The sequence below is a fragment of the Sorex fumeus genome, unplaced genomic scaffold (assembly GCF_029834395.1).
Source record: "Sorex fumeus unplaced genomic scaffold, SorFum_2.1 ptg000036l, whole genome shotgun sequence".
In the NCBI taxonomy this organism is placed as follows: Eukaryota; Metazoa; Chordata; class Mammalia; order Eulipotyphla; family Soricidae; genus Sorex; species Sorex fumeus.
The window spans coordinates 16719613-16744372 of NW_026606093.1; the positions used below are offsets into that span (position 1 = coordinate 16719613).

Consider the following 24760-nt stretch of genomic DNA (forward strand, 5'->3'; position numbering starts at 1 on the left):
TCAAGTGTGAGAAGTATCTCTGGGTATCTGTGGGAAAATAGATTGACTTGTCTGAGTCATTCCTTTGGCTAGCTGGGAATGAAAACCTGCTATTTAGGAATAAGTTAGAGTATTAATATTATTACAGGTACAGATGCCTCAGAAAAGGTTTGCATATAGATTTCTTTCCTTGGTCGAAAGTAATTCATTTAATGCCTTAGGAATAGAATGCCTGCTTTTCTCGTCTGTGCATTTCTGTTACAGGTGGTTATTCCTGTCTTGGCCAATGAAAAGAACAATCTAAACTGGCCTCAGGTGGTGAGCCAGGACCTCCAGAGGCACGCTCGCAGCCTCCAGAGTGATCTTCTGGTTATTCTTGAGCAAGTTAAGGGGAAAACTTTGCTACCTCTTCCAGCAGGCTCAGAAAAAATGGAGTTTATGAATTCTGAAAGTGAAACTCTGTAAGTACCATGAGCCTGGCCATACGGGCCTCTGGGATATAGGAGATAATCAGTTTCTGTTTGATTTACTGCTTTTTGTTCCTGACTCTGCATATCTTCTGTTCTGAACCCAAGCCTGGTCTGTTTGCCAATATCCCGAGTTCAATATATGTTTTGTGTTGGTTACTGCCCTCACTCAGTACCTTAAAGACTTTCAAGTTTCTCACAGCAACATTGCCTTTTCCCAAATAAGAATTATTTTAGAACTTAAAGCAGTTATGCTGATTTCCATATTTTGCTTTTCAGGATAGTTTCATCATTGGTAAAAACCCAGACCCAGTCTTGGAGACAGTCACACCTCTTTCTAGCATTTAGGTAAAGGTAAATGCCCTCCCGTTGATCGTCGATTTGCTCAAGCGGGCCCAGTAACGTCTCCATTGGAGACTTTGTTTTTACTGTGTCTGGCATATAGAATACTCTCGGTAGCTTGCCGGGCTCTCCGAGAGGGGCAGAGGAATCAAACTCGGGTCGGCCATGTTGGCCGCTTGTAAGGCGAACACCCTACCGCTGTGCTATCGCTCCAGCCCCGCTATCACTCCAGCCCCTTTTACTCAGCAATAATCTCATAGAACTAACTCTCGTGACACTCTAGTACCAGACCCTCCTCTCTTGGTAGATAGAGACTTTTGAATATTCTGAGTACTTTATTCAAAGTAGAAACAATCTTGTTTTGTGGCTCTTGACATCACAGCCTTCTGTGAATTTTAAATCTCAGCCTTCCCTTTGTAGGTTACAGGTTCTGCTTGATATTCTTTCTATGAACCTATCCACTATCCAGCTTCTGCTTGATATTCTTTCTATGAACTCTCTCTGTTTCATTTTTTTTTATCTTTTCTTTTGAGACCACATCTGGCTATGTTCAAGACTTATTCCTGGTTCTGTGCTCAGGGGTAACTTCTGGTGGTGCTTAGGGAGCCTATCTAGAGTGTTAGAGATTGAATCCAGGTCTATGACATGCAAGACAAGACAAGCACATTACTATTTGGACTAGAACTCCAGCCCCACTACCATCATTTCTATCATAAGAGATTATCATTTTTATTTTTTTTCTTTCAAGTCAGGTTAGGTTCCTAAGTTATAAGCATTATTATATTAATATCAGAAGGTGTTTTTGTTTGTTTGTTTTTTGGTGGGCAGAAGAAGCACCTAATAAAAATTTTAAGGTGAAGGGGAAAATGTTTTTATGGAATAAATATTTAAATATGGAAAAATTTGTTATATTGCAAAAATTAAAATACCATGATATTTGTATTTTAAATCCAGTGTTAAAGGTAGTAAGAAAACAATCTTCTGATATTTTAGAATCAGATATTATGTTTCATTGATTCAACACAGCAACATTAGTGGATGGAGGACTATGTCAGAATCTGTTATTTTATCATTTCAGTGGTTATCTTAATGAAGTTTTATTGGCACTGATGCAAAGGTACCAGAAATTAGTGTAGAGCCTGGATCTATCTTTTATTCTAGGTTTTGTCATAGTTGGGTGACTTAGGGAGAAGTTGTCTTCAGTGTTCTCATTTTTAAAATGTATGGTACCTGCCAAATGCTTCAGGATCCCTATGAAATTAACATCAGTAAAACACTTAGAACAGTACTTAAATATAGTAATACTTAGTAAAAATAGTGGGTATTATGGGCTGGAGTGATAGCACAGCGGGTAGGGCGTTTCCCTTGCACGCAGCCAACATGGCCAACCCAAGTTCAATTCCTCTGCCCCTCTTGGAGAGCCTGGCAAGCTACCGAGAGTATCTTGCCCGCACGGCAAAGCCTGGCAAGCTACCCATGACATATTCAATATGCCAAACACAGTAACAAGTCTGACAATGTTATTGGGTCCACTCGAGCAAAACAACGGGAGGACAGTGATGACAAAATTAAAGGACCTTGAGATAGGGTATTTGCCTTAATACTCAAAATGCAAAGCCTGTTTATTTCCAAGATATATTAAATTTATTATCTTTATGGATAATCTGGGTGAAGGAGGTCATGATAAAAACTGACATGGTAAAAAGTGGTATGACTTCCATAAAAAAAAATAACATGCTAAAAAGTGGTATGATTTCAACAAAACAAGATGAGAAAATAGTGCAGCAGGTAGCACATTTGCATTACAGGTGGCCAACCCATTTTCAGTCCCTGAAAATGTAGCTATTGTAGTAGGTAGGCAACCTAAAATTAATACAAAATACTTCTTTTAAACTTTTTTTGGGGTCACACCTGGCAATGCACAGGGGTTACTCCTGGCTCTGCACTCAGGAATCACTCCTGATGGTGCTCGGGGGACCATATGGGATGCTGGGGATCAAACCCAGGTCGGCCACGTGCAGGGCAAATGCCCTACCCTCTGTGCTATCACTCCAGTCCCAAATACAATAAAACTTTTTAAAAAGGACAAGTTCTCTCCTAAAAAAAGTTGAGAATGACTGCTTTGCTAAGTTAGGAGCTTGACAAATGTGTTCTGGACAGTGAATTCAAAAGATTTAATCTAGTTTTTATAATATTTGTAGATCCATGAATATTGAGTGAGTATGTATGTACAATTTTGTTGGATAAACTTTATCTATAGCCATTGTTTTATATATAATAAATACACATGAATAAATATGATAAATTTTGTCTGGAAAAAGGCCCCTTAGTCTTCTTTGTCTACTCATTTGTCTTTTCAAGCACAATTTTTTGAGATACTGTTTCTGGGAATGCCTAGAGGTAAATTATTCCCATTCTTCTCAGCTTGGATTCCACAGACAATACAGTCATCTATTCCATTGAATCTGCAGTGATCCAATGGAGTCACCAAATTCAGGTTGTACTAAAGAGAGAGTCTTTCCAGCTACTCCTGAAAGGTGAGAATCCCACGCCAAAGGTGGAACTGGAGTTCTGGAAAAACAGGTAAGTGTGAGATCAAGCTCGGGGGAGAAGCTTCTGGTACACCCACACACAAGGTCCAGTGCTCCCTTCCAAATTTTCTCACCACTCCTGGGGAAGACAGCTGAGCATGCTTTAGGTCAACACAGTTTCTATGTACTGTGAACTGCACATTTTCTCACAGTTCAGTAGTCTTCTTTTGTTTCTTGGGCTGCAATTAGTATAGCACTGTAGCACTTTCCTCTCATTGTTCATTGATTTGCTCGAGTGGGCCCAGTAACAACTCCATTGTGAGACTTCTTGTTAATGTGTTTGGCATATCCAGTATGCATCATGGTTAGTTTGCCAGGCTTTGCCATGCAGGCGAGATACTCTTGGTAGCTTGCCGGGCTCTCTGAGAGGGGCAGAGGAATCGAACCTGAGTTGGCCAAGCCGGCCACGTGTAAAGCAAATGCACTACCACTGTGCTATCACTCCAGCCCATAATTAGTATATGCTCTGACATATCTTTAAAGAGTTTTATTTTCCAAAGAAATGTAGAATTGACTAGTATTTTAATTTTTATGTATTTATTTTGGTCTAATCACCACACCCAGTGGTATTCAGGGTCATTGCTGGATCCCTGCTCTCTGAGTACTCCTGGTGGAACTCGGGACCATCTAACCTCTGAGGGTTGAACCCACATTGTCCATGTGCAAGGCCAACTTCATACCCACTGCCCATCATTCCAGTCTCAAATTAATATTCCTTATACTTATTTGTTGCTTCTCCTTGGATAGTCAAGCTATTATGCACAGACTTATTTTAGGATCTGGAGAAAAGTGAATTTTATTTTTGAAAGAAACGTACTGCAAGAGTCTAAGTTCTCTGTCTCTCGTAAGGCTAGAAGAAATGTACTATACTCCAGGGTTCCAGAAAGATTTAGTGATTATTTCCGGTCCTGCTCATTCACCCTTTTTCTTTTTGTAATTGTTCTTTGGATGGTCACACACAGCTGTGGTCAGGGCTTACCACTGGCTCTGTGCTCAGAAATAATTCTTGGTGGGAGTTGGGAGGACATGTGTGGTGCTGGGGATCAAACCCTAGTTAGCTGTGTGTAAGGTCTTCCCCTGTATTATCTCTCTGTCATCATCATCCTCACTTTTCCTCCACATATTTTTACTCCAATTCGTCATTGCACTAATTACTCCTTTAATAAAAAGGGGGCAGATGTTTAAAGCTTATTTTTTTATTAAATCACCATGAGATAGACCATTACATAACTTTTCATGATTGGCTTTCAGTCATACAGTGTTCCAACACCCGTTCCTCTGCCAGTGTACATTTCCCAGCACCAGTGGCCCAGTTTCCCTCCCACCAACCCCCAACTCCATGCCTTCCGCAGCCTGCCTCTGTGGCAGGCACTTTTCTTGTCTGCCTGTCTGTCTCCTGTCTGTCTGTCTCCTTTGGTAATTGTGGCTTGCAATACAGATAGTGAAAGATTATCATGTATATCCCTTTACCTAATTTCAACACTCAGTTCTTGTCCAGAGTGATCATTTCCAGCATTCTTGTCATCCCAGTCTCTTCTCTATCTTATCTATCCTCTGTCTCTACAAATGGTCAATTCCAACCATTGACCAGTTCTCCTGGCACCTGTTTTTCTTGGCCTCTGATATTAGTCTCATACTATTTTTTTATATTACACAAGTGAATGGAGTCATGCTATATCTGTCCCTCTCCTTCTGATCATTTCACACAGCATGTCCATCCATTTATAGGCAAATTTTATGACTCAGTTTTTCTTAACAGCTGTGTAGTATTCCACTGTGTAGATGTGCCATAATTTCTTTATTCAGTCCAGTTGTCTTTTGTTGGGTATTCAGGTTATTACCAGATTCTGACTATTATGAATAGTGCTGCAATAAACATAGGAGTCCAGGTGGAGTTCCTACTATGTGCTTTTGGGCCCTCAAGGTATATTCCAAGAAGTGGTATTGTGAGTCAAATGGAAGCTCAATTTCTAGTTTTTTGAGGAATGTTCATATTGTATTCCAAAAGGACTGGACGAGTCGGCATATCCATCAACAATGAATGAGAGTCCCTTTCTCCCCACTTCTGCGTTAGCACTGGTTATTGTTGTGTGTGTGTGTGTGTGTGTGTGTGTGTGTGTGTGTGTGTGTGTGTATGACAAGATACCTCATTGTTGATTTGCATCTCCCTGATGACTAGCAGTGTAGAGCATTTTGTCATGTGCCTTTTGGCCATTTGAATTTCTTTGAGACAGTTTTTATTCTATTCATTTAGGATAGGGTTGGATGTGTTTTCCTTGCAAAGTTCTACCAGAGCCTTGTATATCTTTGATATTAATCCTTTATCAGATTGGTATTGGATGAATATGTTTTCCCATTCCATGGGCTGTCTTTGCATCTTGGTCACTGTTTCATATGAAGTACAGAAGTTTCTTAAGTTTCATGTAGTCACATTTATTTATCATTACTTCTACTTGCTTGGTCAGTTGGTGTTTCATCTTTGAAGATGCCTTAAGCTTCAGTGCTGTGGATGGTTTTGCCTATGTTTTCTTCCATGTACTTTATGTATTCTTGTCTGATAATGAGATCTTTAATCCATTTTGATTTGACCTTTGTTCATGGCATTAGATAGAGGTCTGAATTCATTTTTTTCACAAGTAAGTGTCCAGTTTTCCCAGAACCACTTGTTAAAGAGGCTTTCCTTGCTCCACTTCATATTTCTTGTTTCCTTATCAAAGATTAAATGATCATATATTGGAGGGTCTGTGCCATGTTATTCAACTTTATTCCATTTTTTTATGAAAGTTTGTCTTTATTCCAATACTATACTGTTTTAATTTGTTTGAAATTGGGGACTCTGATCACTCCCATCTCTTTTCCTCAAGGATTGCTTTAGCTATTTATGGGGGTTTATTGTTCCATATGAATTTCAAGAGTGTTTGACCTATTTATTTGAAAAATGTCATGGGTTTGTATCCTAGAGGGACCATATTGAATCTGTATAATTGTGATATTGCCATTTTTTACAAAACTAATTCTCCCAATCCATGAACGGGGGAGTGTGTCTCCATTACCTCATGTCCTCCTCTAATTCTTTGTCTATTTTAATTTGAGTCTTGTGAGATACATATTTACAAAGCTGTTTGTGATAAGATTTAAGTCATAAAATGATCAACAACCATCCTTCCACCAGTGTCCATTTTCCACCACCAATGACCCCAATTTTCTTCCCATCCCCGCCCCTACCTAACCTGCATCTATGACTCTATGGTAAGCACTTTCTTTCTCTCCCTTTCTTTCACTAGCCCCCCCACCACTCCCATTCTGGGCACTATTGTCTGCAACACAGATACTGAGAGGTTATCAAGTTTGTTCCTTTCAGCACTCTCTTCCTATCCAGAGTGCACATTTCCAACTATCTTTGTCATAATGGTCCCTTCTTTATTCAAGTGTCCTTCTTCCCCAGCACTTGCAGTTTTCCAACTGTAGACTAATCCTCCTTACTCTTGTTTCTACTGTGCTTGGATATTAGTCTCATATTATATTTTTAATATTCCACAAATGAGTGCAGTCATTCTATGTCTGTCCTTCTCCTTTCGACTCATTTCACTCAACATGATACTTTCCATGTCCATCCATTTATAAGAGAATTTCATAAATTTATTTTTCCTAAGAGCTGGAGCAATAGCTCAGTGGATAGTGTGTTTGCCTTGCATGCAGCTGACACAACCAACCTGAGTTTGATTCCTCTGCCCTTCTCGGAGAGCCCAGCAAACTACCGAAAATATCTTGCCTGCACAGAAAAGCCTGGCAAGCTACCTGTGATGTATTTTATATGCCAAACACAGTAACAAGTCTCACAATGTTACTGGGCCTGCTCGAGCAAATTGATGAACAACGGGAGGACAGTGAGAGTGAGAGTGATTTTTCCTAACTGCTGCATAGTATTTCATTGAGTAGATGTACAATAGTTTCTTGAACCAGTAATTAGTTCTCAGACACATGGGTTGTTTCCAGATTCTGGCTATTGTGACTAGTGCTGTGATAAACACAGAAGTGCAGATGGCATTTCTGTAGTGTGTGTTACTTGGCTGTTGGTGTATATTCCCAGAAGTAGTTATTGCACAGTTGTATGGAAACTCAATTTCTGGGTTTTTGAAGAATGCCCATATTGTTCTCCAGAAAGGATGGGCCAGTCTACATTCCCGCCAACATTAAGGAGAGTCCCTGTCTCTCCATATCCATGCTAGAATTGTATGCTCTTTTTCTTTTTGTTGTATGCCAGTCTCTGGTGTAAGATGATATCATTGTTTTCATTTGAATCTCCCTGATGATTAACTATGTATTGCATTATTTGATGTATATTTTGGTCATTTATATTTCTTTTTTGAGGATGTTTCTCTTAATTTCTTCTTCCCATTTTTTGATGGGGTTGGATGTTTCTTGTGAACTTTTACCAGTACCTTGTATGTCTTTGATATTATCATCTTATCTTTTGGGTATTGGGTAAATATTTTTTCCCAATCTGTGGGCTGTATTTTCATCTTGGTCACAGTTTCTTCTGAGGTGGAGTTTAATATAGTCCCATTTGTTTATCTTTGCTTTCACATTCTTGGTCTGTGGTGTTTCGTCTTTGAAGATGCCTTTAGCTTCAATGTGCAGATTTCTGCCCATATTTTTCTCCATGAACCTTATGGATTCAGGTCTGATATTGATATCTTTAATCCATTTTGATCTGACTTTTGTGCCTAGTGTTAGAAATAGGCCTAAATTCTAAGGAATATTTTTATTATAAACTCTTTATCACCCCTGATCTGTGTGGGACGGGCACAGAGGCCCAGCTCTGGGCAACAAAGCTGAATGGCTCCAATTCCAACAGGTACAGCCCTCCCCCAAGGGCCTGGGTCCCTCTCTGGGCACGCGCAGCTAGAACCAGCCCCTAGAAAGCCGGTTTTCAACCCCTGATCTGCGTGGGACGGGCACAGAGGCCCAGCTCTGGGCAGCAAAGCTGAACGGCTCCAATTCCAACAGGTACAGCCCGCCCCCAAGGGCCAGGGTCCCTCTCTGGGCATGCGCAGCTAGAACCAGCCCCTAGAAAGCCAGTTTTCAACCCCTGATCTGCGTGGGACGGGCACAGAGGCCCAGCTCTGGGCAACAAAGCTGAACGGCTCCAATTCCAAACAGGAGACGTTCCCAACTCCTCGCCAGTGCCAGGGACTCTTTCCAGAGCTGCGGCCGCTCATGCGGCCGCGAAATATTTTCCCACTACGTATACCATAGGAACCATAAGCTAACTTCTTAGATGGAAACTTCTCTATTTTAGCTCAGCCACTAGAAACACAGTAGCCAATAACTCATAAGCCTATCTTAACTCACACTGCATATCAAGCAGAATAGTAACAGTGAACGTGAAGGACTAAACCACACCTCTCACAATGGTAAAGCAAAGCAAAAGCCCACCAAACTTTCATATTGAAGAGTCTAGCCCAGATGACACCAACAGTACTGTAGTGTTAGACAACCTCTCTGACAAGGAATTCAGAAGGGAGCTACTTAGGATGCTTAGGGAATTAAAAGAAACAATGGAAAGCAAGGCCAATAGAAGACAAGAGGATCTGAAGGCAGAAATGAGGAAAATGCAATCAGAAATGTCAGACCTGAAAAATCTCGTAGGTGAATTGAAAAGCTCAGTGGAAGGCCTCAGCAGCAGAGTAAGAGCAGCTGAGAACAGAATTAGTGAGCTCGAAGATGAAGTTCAGAGACTATCCAGAAAAGAGCAGAAAATGGAAAAGAGACTCACAATTCGGGAACAGATGGCAAGAGAAGATCGTGATGAAGCCAAGAGGGGTAACATAAGAATTATTGGAGTCCCAGGGGGACAGGAAGAAAACCTCGATGAAGAAGAAACTGTCAAAGACATCATTGCTACAACATTTCCAGAGCTGAAGAAAACTTGTGACCACATTCAGGAGGCCCGAAGGGTACCAGCTAGAAGAAATCCGAATAAAAATACCCCAAGACACATTCTGATCAAAATGACCAAAACCTTAGACAGAGACAAAATTCTGAAAGCAGCAAGATCGAAGAAAGAAATCTCTTACAAAGGAGCATCCTTAAAATTCACAGCTGATTTTTCTGATGAAACCCTCATGGCCCGAAAATAGTGGTGGGACATAGTGAAAAAACTCAATGAAATAAATGCCTCTCCAAAAATACTTTTCCCAGCAAGACTCTCATTCATAATAGAAGGAACAACACACAGTTTCACAGACAAACAACAGCTCAGGAACTTCATAGACTCAAAACCATGGTTACAAGAACAACTAAATGGGCTACTTTAAGGCAAGAAAGGCCCCTCAAATACACCAAATTTTAACAGAACAATGGGACAAAATCCCATATAATTAATCTCTGTCAGTGTCAATGGGCTAAACGCACCAATTAAAAGACATAGAGTGGCAGGATGGATTAGAAAATTGAACCCAACATTCTGCTGCCTGCAAGAAACGCATCTCAATAGTCAAAGCAAACACAGACTCAGAGTCAAAGGCTGGAAAACAATCCTACAGGCAAACAGCTCCCATAAAAAAGCTGGGGTAGCCATCCTTATATCAGACCACATCGATTTCAGAGTGAGGAAGGTCATAAGAGACAGTGAAGGCCATTTCTTATTGATCAAAGGATCTGTACAACAGGAAGAACTTACAATAATAAATGTATATGCACCTAATGAGAGACCAGCAAAGTACTTAAAACAACTACTCATAGATTTGGAAAAAGACATCAATAGCAACACAATACTAGTGGGAGACTTCAACACTGCTTTGTCACCTCTTGATAGATCAACCAGACTCAAGCTTAGCAAGGACATACTTCATTTGAGGGAAACAATGGAAGAAAGGGACTTAGTAGATATATACAGGACACTTCATCCACAAAAAGCTGAATACACATTCTTCTCAAGCGTACATGGAACATTCTCCAAGATAGACGACATGCTGAGCCACAAAGCATGCCTCCATAAAATTAAGAAGGTAGAGATTGTATCAACAATCTTCACAGACCATAATGCACTGAAATTAGAAGTAAATCACACATAAAAACAGAAAACTAAATCAAACACCTGGAAATTAAACAGTACACTATTGAACAACGAGTGGATTAGACAGGAAATCAAAGAGGAAATCAAAAGATTCCTAGAAACGAATGAAAATGAGAACACGAGTTACCAAAACTTATGGGACACAGCAAAGGCTGTGTTAAGAGGAAAGTTTATAGCTCTACAAGCATTCCTCAGGAAGGAGCAGCGAGCACACATAAGTAACCTAACCTCACAGCTTAAGAGCTTGGAGAAGGACCAAAAAAAGGAGCACAACCCGAACAGGAGAAAGGAAATAATAAAACTCAGAGCAGAGATTAACGAGATGAAAACCCAAAAAACAATCCGAAAGATCAATGAAACCAAAAGCTGGTTCTTTGAGAAAATTAACAAGATCGATAAGCCTCTAGCAAAACTCACAAAGAAAGGGAGAGAGAAAACCCTAATAAACCGAATCAGAAATGAAAAGGGGGTCATTACAACAGAAACCACAGAAATTCAGAGGATCCTCAGGGAGTACTTTGAGAAGCTTTATGCCACGGAACATCAAAACCTCGAAGAAATGGATAAATTCCTAGAATCCTACAGACTCCCAAGGCTGAACCAAGAAGACCTGGAATACCTGAATAGACCTATCACCATCAAGGAAATTGAAATAGTAATAAAAAGTCTCCTCAAGCACAAAAGTCCTGGCCCGGATGGATTCACTAGTGAATTCTTCCAAATCTTTAAAGAGGACTTACTCCCAATCCTCTTTAAGCTTTTCCACGAAATTGAAATATCAAAAACACTTCCAAACAGTTTCTACGAAGCAAATATCACACTGATACCAAAAGCAGACAGAGATACCACAAAGAAAGAGAATTACAGGCCGATATCCCTGATGAACACAGATGCAAAGATCCTCAACTACTAGCAAATAGAATCCAACTACTCATCAAAAAGATCATACACCACGACCAAGTAGGATTCATCCCAGGGATGCAAGGATGGTTTAACATTCGGAAATCAATCAACATAATCCACCATATCAACAAAAGAAAAGATAAAAAGCATATGATCATATCAATAGATGCAGAGAAAGCATTTGACAAGATCCAGCACCCCTTTATGATGAAAACCCTAGCCAAAATGGGTATAGAGGGAACCTTCCTCAACATAATTAAAGCCATCTACCACAAGCCTACAGCAAGCATCATCCTCAATGGGGAAAAACTGAGAGCCTTCCCTCTAAGATCAGGGACGAGACAGGGATGCCCACTCTCTCCACTGCTGTTCAATATAGTACTGGAAGTACTTGCAATAGCGATTAGGCAGGAAAAATATATTAAGGGCATTCAGGTAGGAAAGGAAGAAATCAAGCTCTCACTATTCGCAGATGATATGATACTCTACTTTGAGAACCCAATGACTTCCATAAAAAACTCCTAGAAACAATAGACTCGTATAGTAAAGTTGCAGGTTATAAAATCAATACCCAAAAGTCCATGGCTTTCCTATACGCAAACAGTGAGAGAGAAGAAAGCAACTTGAAAAAGACAATCCCGTTCACAATTGTGCCCCAGAAAATCAAGTACCTAGGAATCAGCTTAACTAAGGAAGTAAAGGACCTGTACAAAGAAAACTACAAAACGCTACTTCAGGAAATAAAAGAGGACATGAGGAAATGGAAAGATATCCCCTGCTCATGGGTTGGGAGACTTAACATTGTCAAAATGGCAATACTACCGAAAGCATTGTATAAATTCAATGCAATCCCTATAAGGATACCCATGACATTCTTCAAAGAAATGGAGCAAACACTCCTGAAATTTATATGGAACAATAAGCCCCCACGAATAGCTAAAGCAATTCTTGGGAAAAAGAAAATGGGAGGAATCAACCTCCCGAACTTAAAACTGTACTATAAAGCAGTAATAATTAAAAAGCATGGTACTGGAACAAAGGCAGAACTGCAGACCAATGGAACAGGGTTGAATACACTGACATCTCCCCTAAATCATATGCTCATCTAATCTTTGATAAAGGTGCAAGTAATGTGAAGTGGAGTAAGGAAAGCCTCTTTAATAAGTTGTGTTGGCATCACTGGACGGCTACATGCAAAAAAATAGGCTCAGAACTCTGCCTAACACCATGTACAAAAGTAAGATCAAAATGGATTAAAGACCTCAACATCAGACCAGAAACCATAAGGTACATTGAAGATAAAGTTGGCAAAACCCTCCATGACATTGAAGCTAATGGTATCTTCAAAGATGCCATGCCACTGGCCGAGCAAGTGAAAACAGAGATAGATAAATGGGACTATCTTAAACTAAGAAGCTTCTGCACCTCCAAAGAAACAGTGACCAAAATACAAAGACAGTCTACAGAATGGGAAAGGATATTCACCGAATACACATCTGACAAGGGGTTGATATCCAGGATATACAAAATACTGGTTAAACTCCACAAGAAGAAAACATCCAACCCCATCCAAAAATGGGGCAATGAAATGAACAGAAACTTTCTCAAAGAAGAAATCCGAATGGCAAAAAAGCACATGAGAAAATGCTCTACATCATTAATCATCAGGGAGATGCAGATCAAAACTACAATGAGATATCATCTCACACCTCAGAGACTGGCCCACATTCAAAAGAACAAAAGCAACCGATGCTGGCGTGGATGTGGCGAGAAAGGGACACTCCTTCACTGTTGGTGGGAATGTCCACTGGTTCAGCCCTTCTGGAAAACAGTATGGACGATTCTCAAAAAATTAGAAATTGAGCTCCCATTTGACCCAGCAATACCACTCCTGGGAATATATCCCAGAGAGGCAAAAATGTATAGTCGAAGTGACATCTGCACTTGTTTGTTCATTGCAGCACTCTTTACAATAGCCAGAAACTGGAAGAAACCTGAATGCCCAAGAACAGATGACTGGTTAAAGAAACTTTGGTACATCTACACAATGGAGTACTATGTAGCTGTTAGAAAAGATGAAGTCATGAAATTTACATACAAGTGGTACAATATGGAAAGTATCATGCTAAGCGAAATGAGTCAGAAAGAGAGGGATAGACATAGAAAGATTGCATTCATCTGGGGGATATAAAGTAACAAAGTATGATATTAATACCCAAGAATAGCTGAGATCAGAACCAGGAGGATTATTCCATAACTTAGAGGCCAGCCGGATATCCTAGAGGAAAGGGCAGTTCAGATAGAGAAGGGAGCACCAAATAAAGGATGTTTGGAGGATCCTCCCAGGAGGGGAGATGCATGTCGAAAGTAGACTATGGACTGAACATGTTTGCCACTCAATGCCTCTTTTGCAGACCACAACACCCAAAAGGAGAGAGAGAACACAGGGGATTGCCCTTCCACAGAGACAGGGGGGATGGGGGGATGGGGGTGGGAGGGATATTATCCATGGTGGTGGAAAATGGGCATTGGTGGAGGGCTCGGTATCTGATCATTGTATAATTGAAACCAAAGCACAAAAAATTGTAAATTTACAGCTGTAAAAAAAAATAAAATAAAATAAAGGGAAAAAAATTATCAGCGAGAAGGGTATGTAACTCATTATTACTTGTTGGGTCACCTGGGTTAGCTTCTCTCACTAAACCTGAAGGATTTCTGTGTTGCTTTATCATTTTGATATTTGCAGTTTGAATTCTTCTCACAGTTGCTTTTGTGCTTTGGAAGGAATATAGATTGATGGAGCCGCTACTAGACTATTGTTGTTATCTGATTGATGCACCAGCCCTAGTGGGTTCTGAAGAAGAGGCTGGTTCTAATGGGATATGATGGGGGAAATTAACTGTTGGCCACGTGAGCAGCTACTTCTTGAAAGAGCACACCCCATGGGCTTCTAACCTGGGAGGTATGGAAGTCACAATCTTGTGATTGCATCAACAGTCAGGGATGGGTGGCTGCCTGGGGGTTGCACACACATGGAGTCCTGGGCCCACTCAGTCCATGTCACCCAGGCATCTAACCAGGGAAGTCTGAAAGTCACAGCCTTCTCTTTAATTCCTGAAGGAGCATTTTTGTAGTTTTCTTTATACAAGTTCTTTACTTCCTTAGTTAAGCTGACTCCAAGGTACTTGATTTTCTGTGGCACAGTTGTGAACAGAATTTTTTTTTTAAGTATCACTTTCTTCTCTTTCATTATTTGCATACAGGAAAACCATGGACTCTTGGGTATTGATTTTGTAAACTGCTACTCTACTATATAAATCTTTTGTTTCAAGGAGCATTTTTGGTAGAGACTTTAGTGTCCTCTAAGTATATTATCATGTCATCTGCAAATATTGAGGGCTTGAGTTCTTCATTTCCTCCCTAGATGTGCTTAATATCTTTTTCTTCCTTAATTGCTATGGCCATTACTTCCACTGCTGTTTTAAATAGAAGTGGCGAGAGTGAGCAACCTTGTCTTGTCCTTGATCTTAGACAGAAGGCTTTTAGTTTTTCCCCATTGAGAATAATGCTTGAGGTAGATGGCTTTGACTATTTTGAGGAAAGTTCCTTCAACTACCATTTTGTTGAGAGTTTTTATCATAAGTGGGTGCTCGATCTTGTCACATGCTTTCTCTGAAACTATTGATATAATCATATGGTTTTATTTTTTCTTTTATTAATATGATGTACTCTGTTGATTGACTTGAATGTTAAGCCATCCTTGCATCTACAGAATGAATCCTATTTGATTAGTATGTGATCTTTTTGATTAGTCGTTGGATTATATTAGTTGTATTTTGTTGAGGATCTTTTCATCTGTGTTCATCAGGGATATCGATCTGTAAATTTTTTTGTGGTTTCTCTGTCTGCTTTGGGTATCAAGATAATTTCTGCCTCAGAGAAACTGTTTGGGGGTGTTTCTGTTTCTTCAATTTCCTGGAAAAGCTTGAGAAGGACTGACAGTAGGTCCTCTTCAAATGTTTAGAAGAATTCACTAGGGAATCCATCTGGACCTGGGCTTTTGTTCTTGGGAAGACTTTGATTACAGGTTCAATTTCCTTGAGAGTGACAGTTCTATTTAGGCATTCCAAGTCTTCTTGGTTCAGCCTTGAGAGGTTATAGGAATCCAGGAATTTATCCATTCCTTTTAGGTTTTCTTGTTTGATGACATAGACTCAAAATAATCTCTGGTGATCTTTTGAATTTCTGTGGTTTCTGTTATGATCTTTTCCTTTTCTTCTTATTCAGTTTATTGGGTACTCTTTGATTCTTTGTAGTAGTTTATCGATCATGTTTATTTTTTTAAAGACATGGCTCTTGGCTTCATTGATCCTTTCAGTTGTTTTTTGGGATTCCTGCTTGTTGATTTCTGCTCTAAGTTTTATTATTTCTTTCTTCCTGCCTGGTTTGGGCTCTTTTTGTTGATCATTTTCTAAGATCTTAAGCTGTGAAGTCAAGTTATTTATGTGGGTCCTTCCTTCCTGATGTGTGCTTGCAGAGCTACAAACTTTTCTCTTAACACTATTTTTGCTGTGTCCTATGAGTTCTGGTAGCTCGTGTCCTCATTCTCATTTGTTTCAGGAATCTTTTTGATTTCTTCTTTTATTTCCTCTCTAACTCATTGGTTGTTCAACAGTGAGCTGTTTAATTTACAGGTGTTTGATTTGATTCTCCATTTCTGTGTGTGATTAACTTCTATTTGCAGTGCATCTTTGAAAATCTAGTTGATACAATTTCTATCTTCTTGATTTTATGAAAGTATGTTTTGTGACCCATCATGTAGTCAGTCCTGGAGAGTGTCCCATGTGCACTGGGGAAAAATGTGTATTTAGCTTTAGGGGGATGAAAACCCATATATATATGAGAAAGGGTATATATATATATTGATTACAGGTTCAATTTCCTTGAGAGAAATTTCTTTCTCCTCCATTTCTTTCTTCAAAGCCAGTATTTCTATGCTGACCTGTAGTCTCATTAATCTATCAAGAGGTGATAAGGTATGTTTAAGTCTCCTACTACGACAGTGTTGCCACTGAAGTCCTCCTTGAAGTCTATAGCATTTGTTTTATGTATTTTTCTGGCCCCTCATTGGATGCTTATATGTTTATGAGTGTAATTTCTTCCTGATATGCATATTCTTTGATTATTAAGCAATGGCTTTCACTGTCCCTTTTAACCTTTTTTCAGTCTCAAATCTATGTTTTCGGATACTAGTATGGCCACCCTGCCTTTTCTGAAGGAGTTTTTTGCTTGAAAATTTGTTTTTTATTCTTTGACTTTGAGTCTGTTGTTTTCTCTTTTTCTTTTTCTTTCTTTTTTTTTAATGTAGGAGTAAGGTAAAAGGTAAAGGTAAAGGCCCTCCCGTTGATCGTCGATTTGCTCGAGCGGGCCCAGTAGCGTCTCCATTGGAGACTTTGTTGTTACTGTGTCTGGCATATCGAATACTCTCGGTAGCTTGCCGGGCTCTCCGAGAGGGGCGGAGGAATCGAACTCGGGTCGGCCATGTTGGCCGCTTGTAAGGCGGGTAGGGCGTTCGCCTTACAAGCGGCCAACATGGCCGATCCGAGTTCGATTCCTCCGCCCCTCTCGGAGAGCCCGGCAAGCTACCGAGAGTATTCGATATGCCAGACACAGTAACAGTAACAAATGTAGGAGTATTACTAATTATTCAGTCACTGATTAGGCTGGTTGAATTGGGCATGAACTCCACTTTACCTTTTTTTTTAAATCAATTTATTTGTTGAATCACCGTGAGAGCAGTTACAAAGCTTTTGAATTTAAGTCTCAGTCATACAATGATGAAACACCCGTCCCTCCACCAGTGCCCATTTTCCACCACCAAAAACCTCAGTATACCCTCCCATCCCACACTCTCCCCCTACCTGTGGAGCAGATGATTTCCACATTACTCTCTCTCTACTTTGATTACTTCAATATTTTGACAGCAGACCCATAATTATTATTTGGGATTTTACCCCAACACTCAGATCTGCCAAAAAGACAACTGTAGACAATTTGTTTTCTATTTCTAGTTATTAATAACATGATGCCACATGGCCACAGTAGTGGCCATGTGATTTTGGGATTCTGAAATTTTAACAATTAAATCTGGAGAAATTTCTGCCAAAACCTGGTGGGTTCCAAGATTTGTTCCAGAATCTCTTGGATCATGGCCATTAAGCAGCTTGATCAGGAGCCAGAGAGGCCATTTGTGGGCAGCGACTCGGAGTCTCATTGGGGTGGGGAGGAAAGGTCCGGCTCCACCCCCATCACGTGAGGCCCCATGTGTTTAGTCACTGCGGGCCCAAACCTGACTGTCCAATGGCCTCTGGAGGATGGTGGCCACCAAGCCACCAGGGGGAATAGGCCAAGATACAAAACCTATTCCCACCTAGAGTGGCCCAGCATCAGTACCTACTGTGGAGACCAGATGCATTTCTGCCAAAAGCCACTGGGTTCCGAAATTTGTTTCTGAGTCTCTTGGATCATGGCCATTAAGCAGCTTGATCAAGAGCCAGCGAGGCGATTTATGGGTGGGACTCAGGGTCTCTTTAGAGATGGGAGGAAAGGGCCAGCTCCACTCCCATCACGTGAGGCCCAGTGTGTTTCGTCACTGCGGGCCCAACCTGATTGCCCAATGGCCTCTGGAGGATGATGGTCACCGATGTGCCAGGAGAGAGCAGGCAGAGGGACAGCACCCTTTCCTCCCCTGAGGTGGCCTGGCGCCAGTAACCTACTGTGGGGACCAGACACATTTCTGCCAAAAGCCACTGGGTTCCGAGATTTGTTTCTGAGTCTGTGGGATCATGGTCATTAAGCAGTTTGATCAGGAACCGGAGAGGCCTTGCCCCCTCAATTATATATCTGAGCCGGAGGTGATTTGTGGGTGTGTCTTCCACATACCTAACTTTTGGCCATTTACTTTCTTAGTAAACTTGGTATCAAGTTGTTGGAGTTTGGTCAAAGGCACAGCAGCAATTTTGGGATATCTAGAAGTCTGAAGGTACTATCAGGCTGCTGATGCACTCGCCTCACAGATACAGATTGACCTGCTGGCGCCATCATACCCCTGAGTCTGTGTTTTCTTTGACTGTTCAAACGTGTTTCTTGTAGGCATTAAAATGTTGGATTGGGTTTTTAATTCATTTTGCCACTCTCTGTCTCTTAATCGGTGCATTTAAATCATTGACATTGAGAGAGGGTTTTATTTGTTAAATCTGCTGTGAATCTAAAGGATGCCCGTTTTTATATAATTTTCTTCTTTGACCTTGCTGCTTGCAGTATTGTATCTCTATCAGTGGTATTTTTTGTTCTGATTATGATCTGTCTTAGAGATTCTTTTATTATGGTCCCTTTGGACTCCTTTGATCTGGATGCCTGCATTCTCCAACTCTGGGGACTTTGCAGCAATGATGTCTTTAACTGCTGCTACCTCTCTGGGGTTATCTCCCTGTCCCCCTGGGACTCCAATAATTCTTATGTTGTTTCTCTTGATTTTATACCATAGTTTTCTTGCCTGTTTTTGTGCTACTTTGAGGTCTTTTTTATCTTCTGTTGTTACCTGGTTGTTTTATGCATGCCATCTTCAAGTTCACTGATTTTGTCCTAAACTGTTACTCTACTCTTGAGGCTACCCATTGAGTTTTTCATTTCATCTACCACTTTTTTTTAATCAATGACACTTCTGTTTGTAGTTTTCTTATTTATCCTTTTATTTCCTCTTATGTTTTATTGACTGTCCATTCCACGGTTTCTCATATTCTCCTGTATTTTATTGGCTGTCCATTCCACTGTTTCTTTGAGCTCACTAAACATCTTCACCATTTCTTCTCTGAACTCTTTATCAAAGAGATTATGTGAATATTCCTTGTTGAGGCTTCAGGGCTCTTTTCTTCATCCACTCCTCATGATGGGGATGTGTGGTTTCCCTGTGATGCCACGGTAGTCTGCATCTGGATCCTTCCAGTACATCATCAGTGTCTCCCTCTCACTGCCAGGGAGGACTTTGGGATGGCTTGGTGGATGGTGGTCTCCTCTTTTTCCTTCAAGGATATTATCTTTCCATTTAGTGCTCCTGCATGACTTGTGTGGGGCCTCTAGTACTGATTCAGGGGACGTGCTCTTTGGTCTGGGATATGTTACTGGGATAGCCAAAGCTGCCCTTGTGAGAGTTTGGTATAGAACCACATCTCCTACCACTGATCTACCCAATGGAGAGGGGCCATGCACTGGAACAGATCCTGAAGTCACAAAGTCCCATGGTGAAGGAGATGTCCCTTCTTATCTAGATGCTTCTCTGGGCATCTGAAGCTGCAGAGGGGACTCTGTTTGCTGTTGCCTCGTGCTATGCTGCCCCTGTTCAGAATAAGGCATTTTAATGAAAAGAAGAAAGATGTTCGAGTCTGTCTTTACCTGTAGTGGGATGTTTATTTCATATGAGTACACCTACATTTTTTTTAATTTTTATTAATGAGACACCATGAGGTACAGTTGTAGACTTACAAATTTTTGTGTTTGGGTTTCAATTATACAATGAGGGCTTCAGTCCTGTTTGTGCCTCAGTGATACAGATCTTCGTCCTTCTACCTGTTTTCTGACAACTACAGGACTATTCTCAGGCAGCTTGCTCTGACACTTCTTTCACCCTGCCCCAAACATTGCTACAAAATCTAATGAGATCCAGCTGCCAAGATTTTGTCAGCAGATGGTCACAGCAGTGTCTACTGCTGTTATGTCCTGGAGCTACTTGTTTGAACCTGTGTTCCTGACTCAGACTTTTGCTCTTGCTTTTCTGGGAATAGATGCCTTTGCAGTTAGGGCTAGAGTCAAGCCTCAGTGGAAGCACTTTGAGGTATGGCTGTACTCTAAAATATACCTGAAAGTGGGTTGTCAGAGTATGATTCACTTTTCTTTACTTCCCCCCTTCCATGGCATTGCAGGTCTGAGAATCTGGAATACATTTATAACCAACTGAGAACATTAAAGGTCAGGAGCATGGTTGGTCTCCTGGACAAGGTTAAAAGCAGCTACTTCCCAGCTTTCCAAGCCATGTTCAGAGATGTTGTAGCAGGTGAGATCAGCAAGTATCTTTATAAAGAAATAAGTTACATTGTTTATTTAGTATTAAATTTATTTCTTTATGTGAATTCCATTTTGAATTTTTTTCTGGGGTATCAACCCTGGTACCCCAGAAATACTCAGGGCTCACTCCCGGTCCTGGGCTCAGGATCTCTCCTGGTGGTATTCAGATAACAAGTCAGCCATGTGCAAAACAAGCACCTTATGAGCTATAATATCTCTCTGGTACTGTTTTATTTTTTTTAATAATGCTCCAATCTGATGTAATCAGCACGATGGTAAGAGTATAATGGTTAGAATATAAAGAAGAAAGATGTTTGAGTCTGTCTTTACCTATAGTATGGTAAGTATAATGGTAAGAATATAATACCAAAAAGCAAGAGAACAGCTACTCTGCATTCTGTTTTTCATTTCCATTGCTTTATGGCTGGAAAAAATAGACTTTATGGCTGGAAACGCAGACTATAAAACCCTGCTCCCGGTAGAGAACAGCACAGAATCTCCTGCCTCCGCACTTGACTGTCCTTACCAGGGCCCCTTGGAGGAGGGTGGGTTGAATTTCCCTTCCTACCCCAAGCAGAGCTCCGGCAGCTGAGGACCTCCGGTTCCAGCCACAGTCATGCTTAAGACCACTCTTCACACATTCGGATGAGCCTCATGCATGAAGGAACCGACTGAGGAACCCAGGTGTGTGGGACCTGGAGCATAGATCTCCAAGCCTGCTCGGATTAGAACTGGGGCCTCCACCCAGATCCCCCACTTTCCAGTATGTAGGCATTACACCCACCAACTGCCCCCAGCGCCATGTAATCCCATCAATGGCCAAGACCCAGAGACTATAAAACTCTGCTCCCAGAAGCATCTTATTATCTAGGTCTTACTCTGGAGAAGCTGGCAGGCTACCAAAAGTATCCTGCCCACACGGCAGAGTCTGGCAAACTCCCTGTGGTATATTCAATATGCCAAAAACCAGTAACAATGAAGTGTCACATCCTGACCCTGAAAGAACCTCAAATGTGGCACTTTTAAAATCTCAGGGCTAGGACAAAGGAGACGTTACTGGGGCCTGCTTGAGGCAAACAATGACCAACAGGATGACAGTGGTACAGTGATATGGCTGAAAAAGCCTCTTTACCTCTCAGATTTAGTTTTTTATTTTTTTAACCATAGAGCTTGTACACACACACACACACACACACACACACACACACACACACGTATACATACTTCCTGCCTACTTTGTTGGGCTACTGTGAGATAGTATTAGTGAAAGTATTTTCTGAACTCTACTGTACAAATGCATGCTATTTTTGTTTCTCTAGAATTCAGGACCCTACCACTCTGATTCATTGAGAAGTCTGTTCATTTCTACCTCTCATTTTGCTTTTTAATATTCCTATTGTCAGATGGAAGTCAAATTTTCTGGTCATGTGAGCAGCAGATATGATCAATATTTACCACAGTTGCAAAGCCAGCAAAGTCTGTAATTTGAAATAGGTTCATTGTTTCAGGATTTTCTCTTTTCTCATAAGTACACTTGATTACTTTCATTTTTTGTACTAAAGCGTGAGCCAAGACTCACACACGAGTGAAGCCCCGTAGAACCAGGGAAGTGGAACTCTGTGGCCTTGGACTCCAGGCTCAATGGATCTAGGCACAGAGATCCTCTGCCTGCTCCCAGAAGCCCGGCAGACCTTAATTACATCCACTACCTCCACTACCCAACTGCTGCCATGCTTCAGGATGCTTTCCAGGCATTTGAGCCGAGATTCACACATAAGCAAAGCCCCATAGAACCAGGGAAGTAGAACTATGTGACCTTGGACTACAGGCTCAATGAATTCAGGAACAGAGATCCTCTGCCTGCTCCCAGAAGCCCGGTAGACCTTCATTACCTCCTCTATCTCCACTACCCAAATGCCGCCAGGCTCCAGGATGCTTTCTGGTCACTCGTGCTGAGACTCACACATGATTGAAGCCCCATAGATTCAGGGAAGTGGAACTCTGTGACCTTGGAAACCAGGCTCAACGGACCCAAAACAGAGATCCTCTGCCTGCTCCCAGCAGCCTGGTAGAACTTCATTATCTCCAGTACTTCCACTACCCAGCCGCCGACACGCACCAGGAAACTTTCCAAACACTCAGGCCGAGACTCACACACAAAGTGAAGCCCCATAGAATCAGAGAAGTGGAATTCGGTGACCTTGGACTTCAGACTAAACAAACCCAGGAATAGAGATCCTCTGCCTACTCCCAGTAGCCCAGCAGACCGCCATTACCTCCTCTACCTCCACTACTCCCAGGCTCCAGGCCGCTTTTTAGACTCTCAGGCTGAGACTCATGCACAGTAAAGCTCCATAGAATCAGGGAATCGGAACTCTGTGACCTTGGACTCTAGGCTCAATGGACCCAGGAACAAAGATCCTGCCAGCAGCCCAGTAGGCCTCCATTACCTCAACTACCTCCACTACCCAGCCACCGCCATGTTCCAGGGTGCTTTCTGGACACTCGGGCTGAGACTCATGCAAGAGTGAAGCCCCACAGAATCAGGGAAGTGGAACTCTGTGACCTTGGACTACAAGCTAAACAGACCCGGGAACAGAGATCCTCTGCCTGCTGCCAGAAGCTGGTAAGACCTCCATTACCTCATCTACCTCCCCTACCCAAACACTGTCAGGCTCTAGGATGCTTTCCAGACACTCGGGCTGAGACTCACACACGAGTGAAGCCCTATAGAATCAGGGAAGTGGAACTCTGTGACCTTGGACGCCAGGCTCAATGGACCCAGAAACAGAGATCCTCTGCCTGCTTCCAGCACCCCAGCAGACCTCCATGACCTCCACTACCTCCACTACCCAGCCACTGCCACGCTCCAGGATGCTTTCGGACCGCATGGCCATTTTGTGACCACACGACACAACATAAATCACTTAATATAATATTACCATATTAGATGGGGTTCAAGTATGGTTTAAACCATGGGAACACCTGCAAGGATGATTAGAAGCCACCCTAAAAGCCTCTATCCCTCTTGTAGAGTCTGCCAAGCTACCAAGATTGTCCTGCCCACACGGCAGAGCCTGGCAAGCTATTCATGGTGTATTTGATATGCCAAAACCAGTAAATAAAAAGGGTCTCATTTCCCTAACCCTGAAAGAGCCACCAATATGGCAGCATTAAGAAAAGTGAGGAAGGAGAGGCTGATAAAATCTCAAGGCCTAAATAGACTGCCAAAACAAAGAAGGACAAAAATGATTGTCTGTACTTTCAATACACGTACACTGGCATCAGATGAATCTAATGAGGACCTGATGGTACAAGTGCAAAAGATCAAGTACGACATCATTGGTCTGACTGAGATAAGAAGGCATAATCATATCACGCCATTTTTGACACTGGTGAAGAACTGTTCCTCGGAACATGTGACAAAAGAGACATCGGTGGTGTCGGTCCTGTCAGTACGAACTTGGCCATAAGCATTGATTCATTTGAATGCCTAACAACCTGAATTGGACAATTACACTTGAATAGATATGGCTCACTGCCAGAAGTTTCTGTCTTCGTTATCTATGCACCAATATCTAATTATAATGAAGGAGAAATTGAGAAGTTCTACATGGAGTTGGAGAAGTTCTGTAAAGAAGACCATATCTTCTAAAAGATCATTTTTGGTATTTTTAATGCCAAGATAGGACTGAGAAGATATCTGAAGAACGCCACCTTGGAACCCATGGCCTAGAATCGAATGAACAGGGTGACAGACTGTCTGAGTTCATCATGTCGACCAAGACCATCCATAGTAACTCACAATTCCAGAAGGCTGAATCTAAACATTGGATTTGAGAGTCTCCCGGTGGTCGGTTCCACACAAAATTGACCACATCATATTCAATCAATGGTCTTGCCTAACCGATGTTGCTGTTGTCCCAAAATTCCAAGCAGGATCGAACCACCATCTCCTTCGTGCAAAATTCTACTTCACAGAATGGGGAGTAAAGGCCGCAAAGTTTAAGAAGAGAACTCTCAGAATGACCACCAGCTGGGGGCTCTATGGCACTATTGAGGCAACCTGGGAGGATGCCGTCATTCAGAACATTGACAAGGAATATAATCAAATGGTTCAGAACCTCCATGATTGTGCAAGGAACGCCGAGAGAGAGATAGCCACACAAAGATGCCTGTCTTCGAAAAATCTTGAGCTCATTCGCCAACATGGCTTGGCGGAAGCCTCAGAAAATATCACGAGAACATGCGAGCTCACAAAGGAGTGCAGAGAAGTA

The 24760-nt window shown here is 41.6% G+C and overlaps 1 protein-coding gene across 1 annotated transcript in view; it reads left to right on the top strand.

The window, feature by feature from the left end:
* The window catches only part of DNAH9 (dynein axonemal heavy chain 9), a 577218-nt gene that overhangs the window by 6541 nt on the left and 545917 nt on the right, over nt 1-24760 (top strand). Inside the window, exons 2-4 of the mRNA XM_056117744.1 lie at nt 244-440; nt 3213-3371; nt 20342-20472. Of these exons, the coding sequence (XP_055973719.1) occupies nt 244-440; nt 3213-3371; nt 20342-20472 (487 nt within the window). The remainder of the gene's footprint in view (nt 1-243; nt 441-3212; nt 3372-20341; nt 20473-24760) is intronic.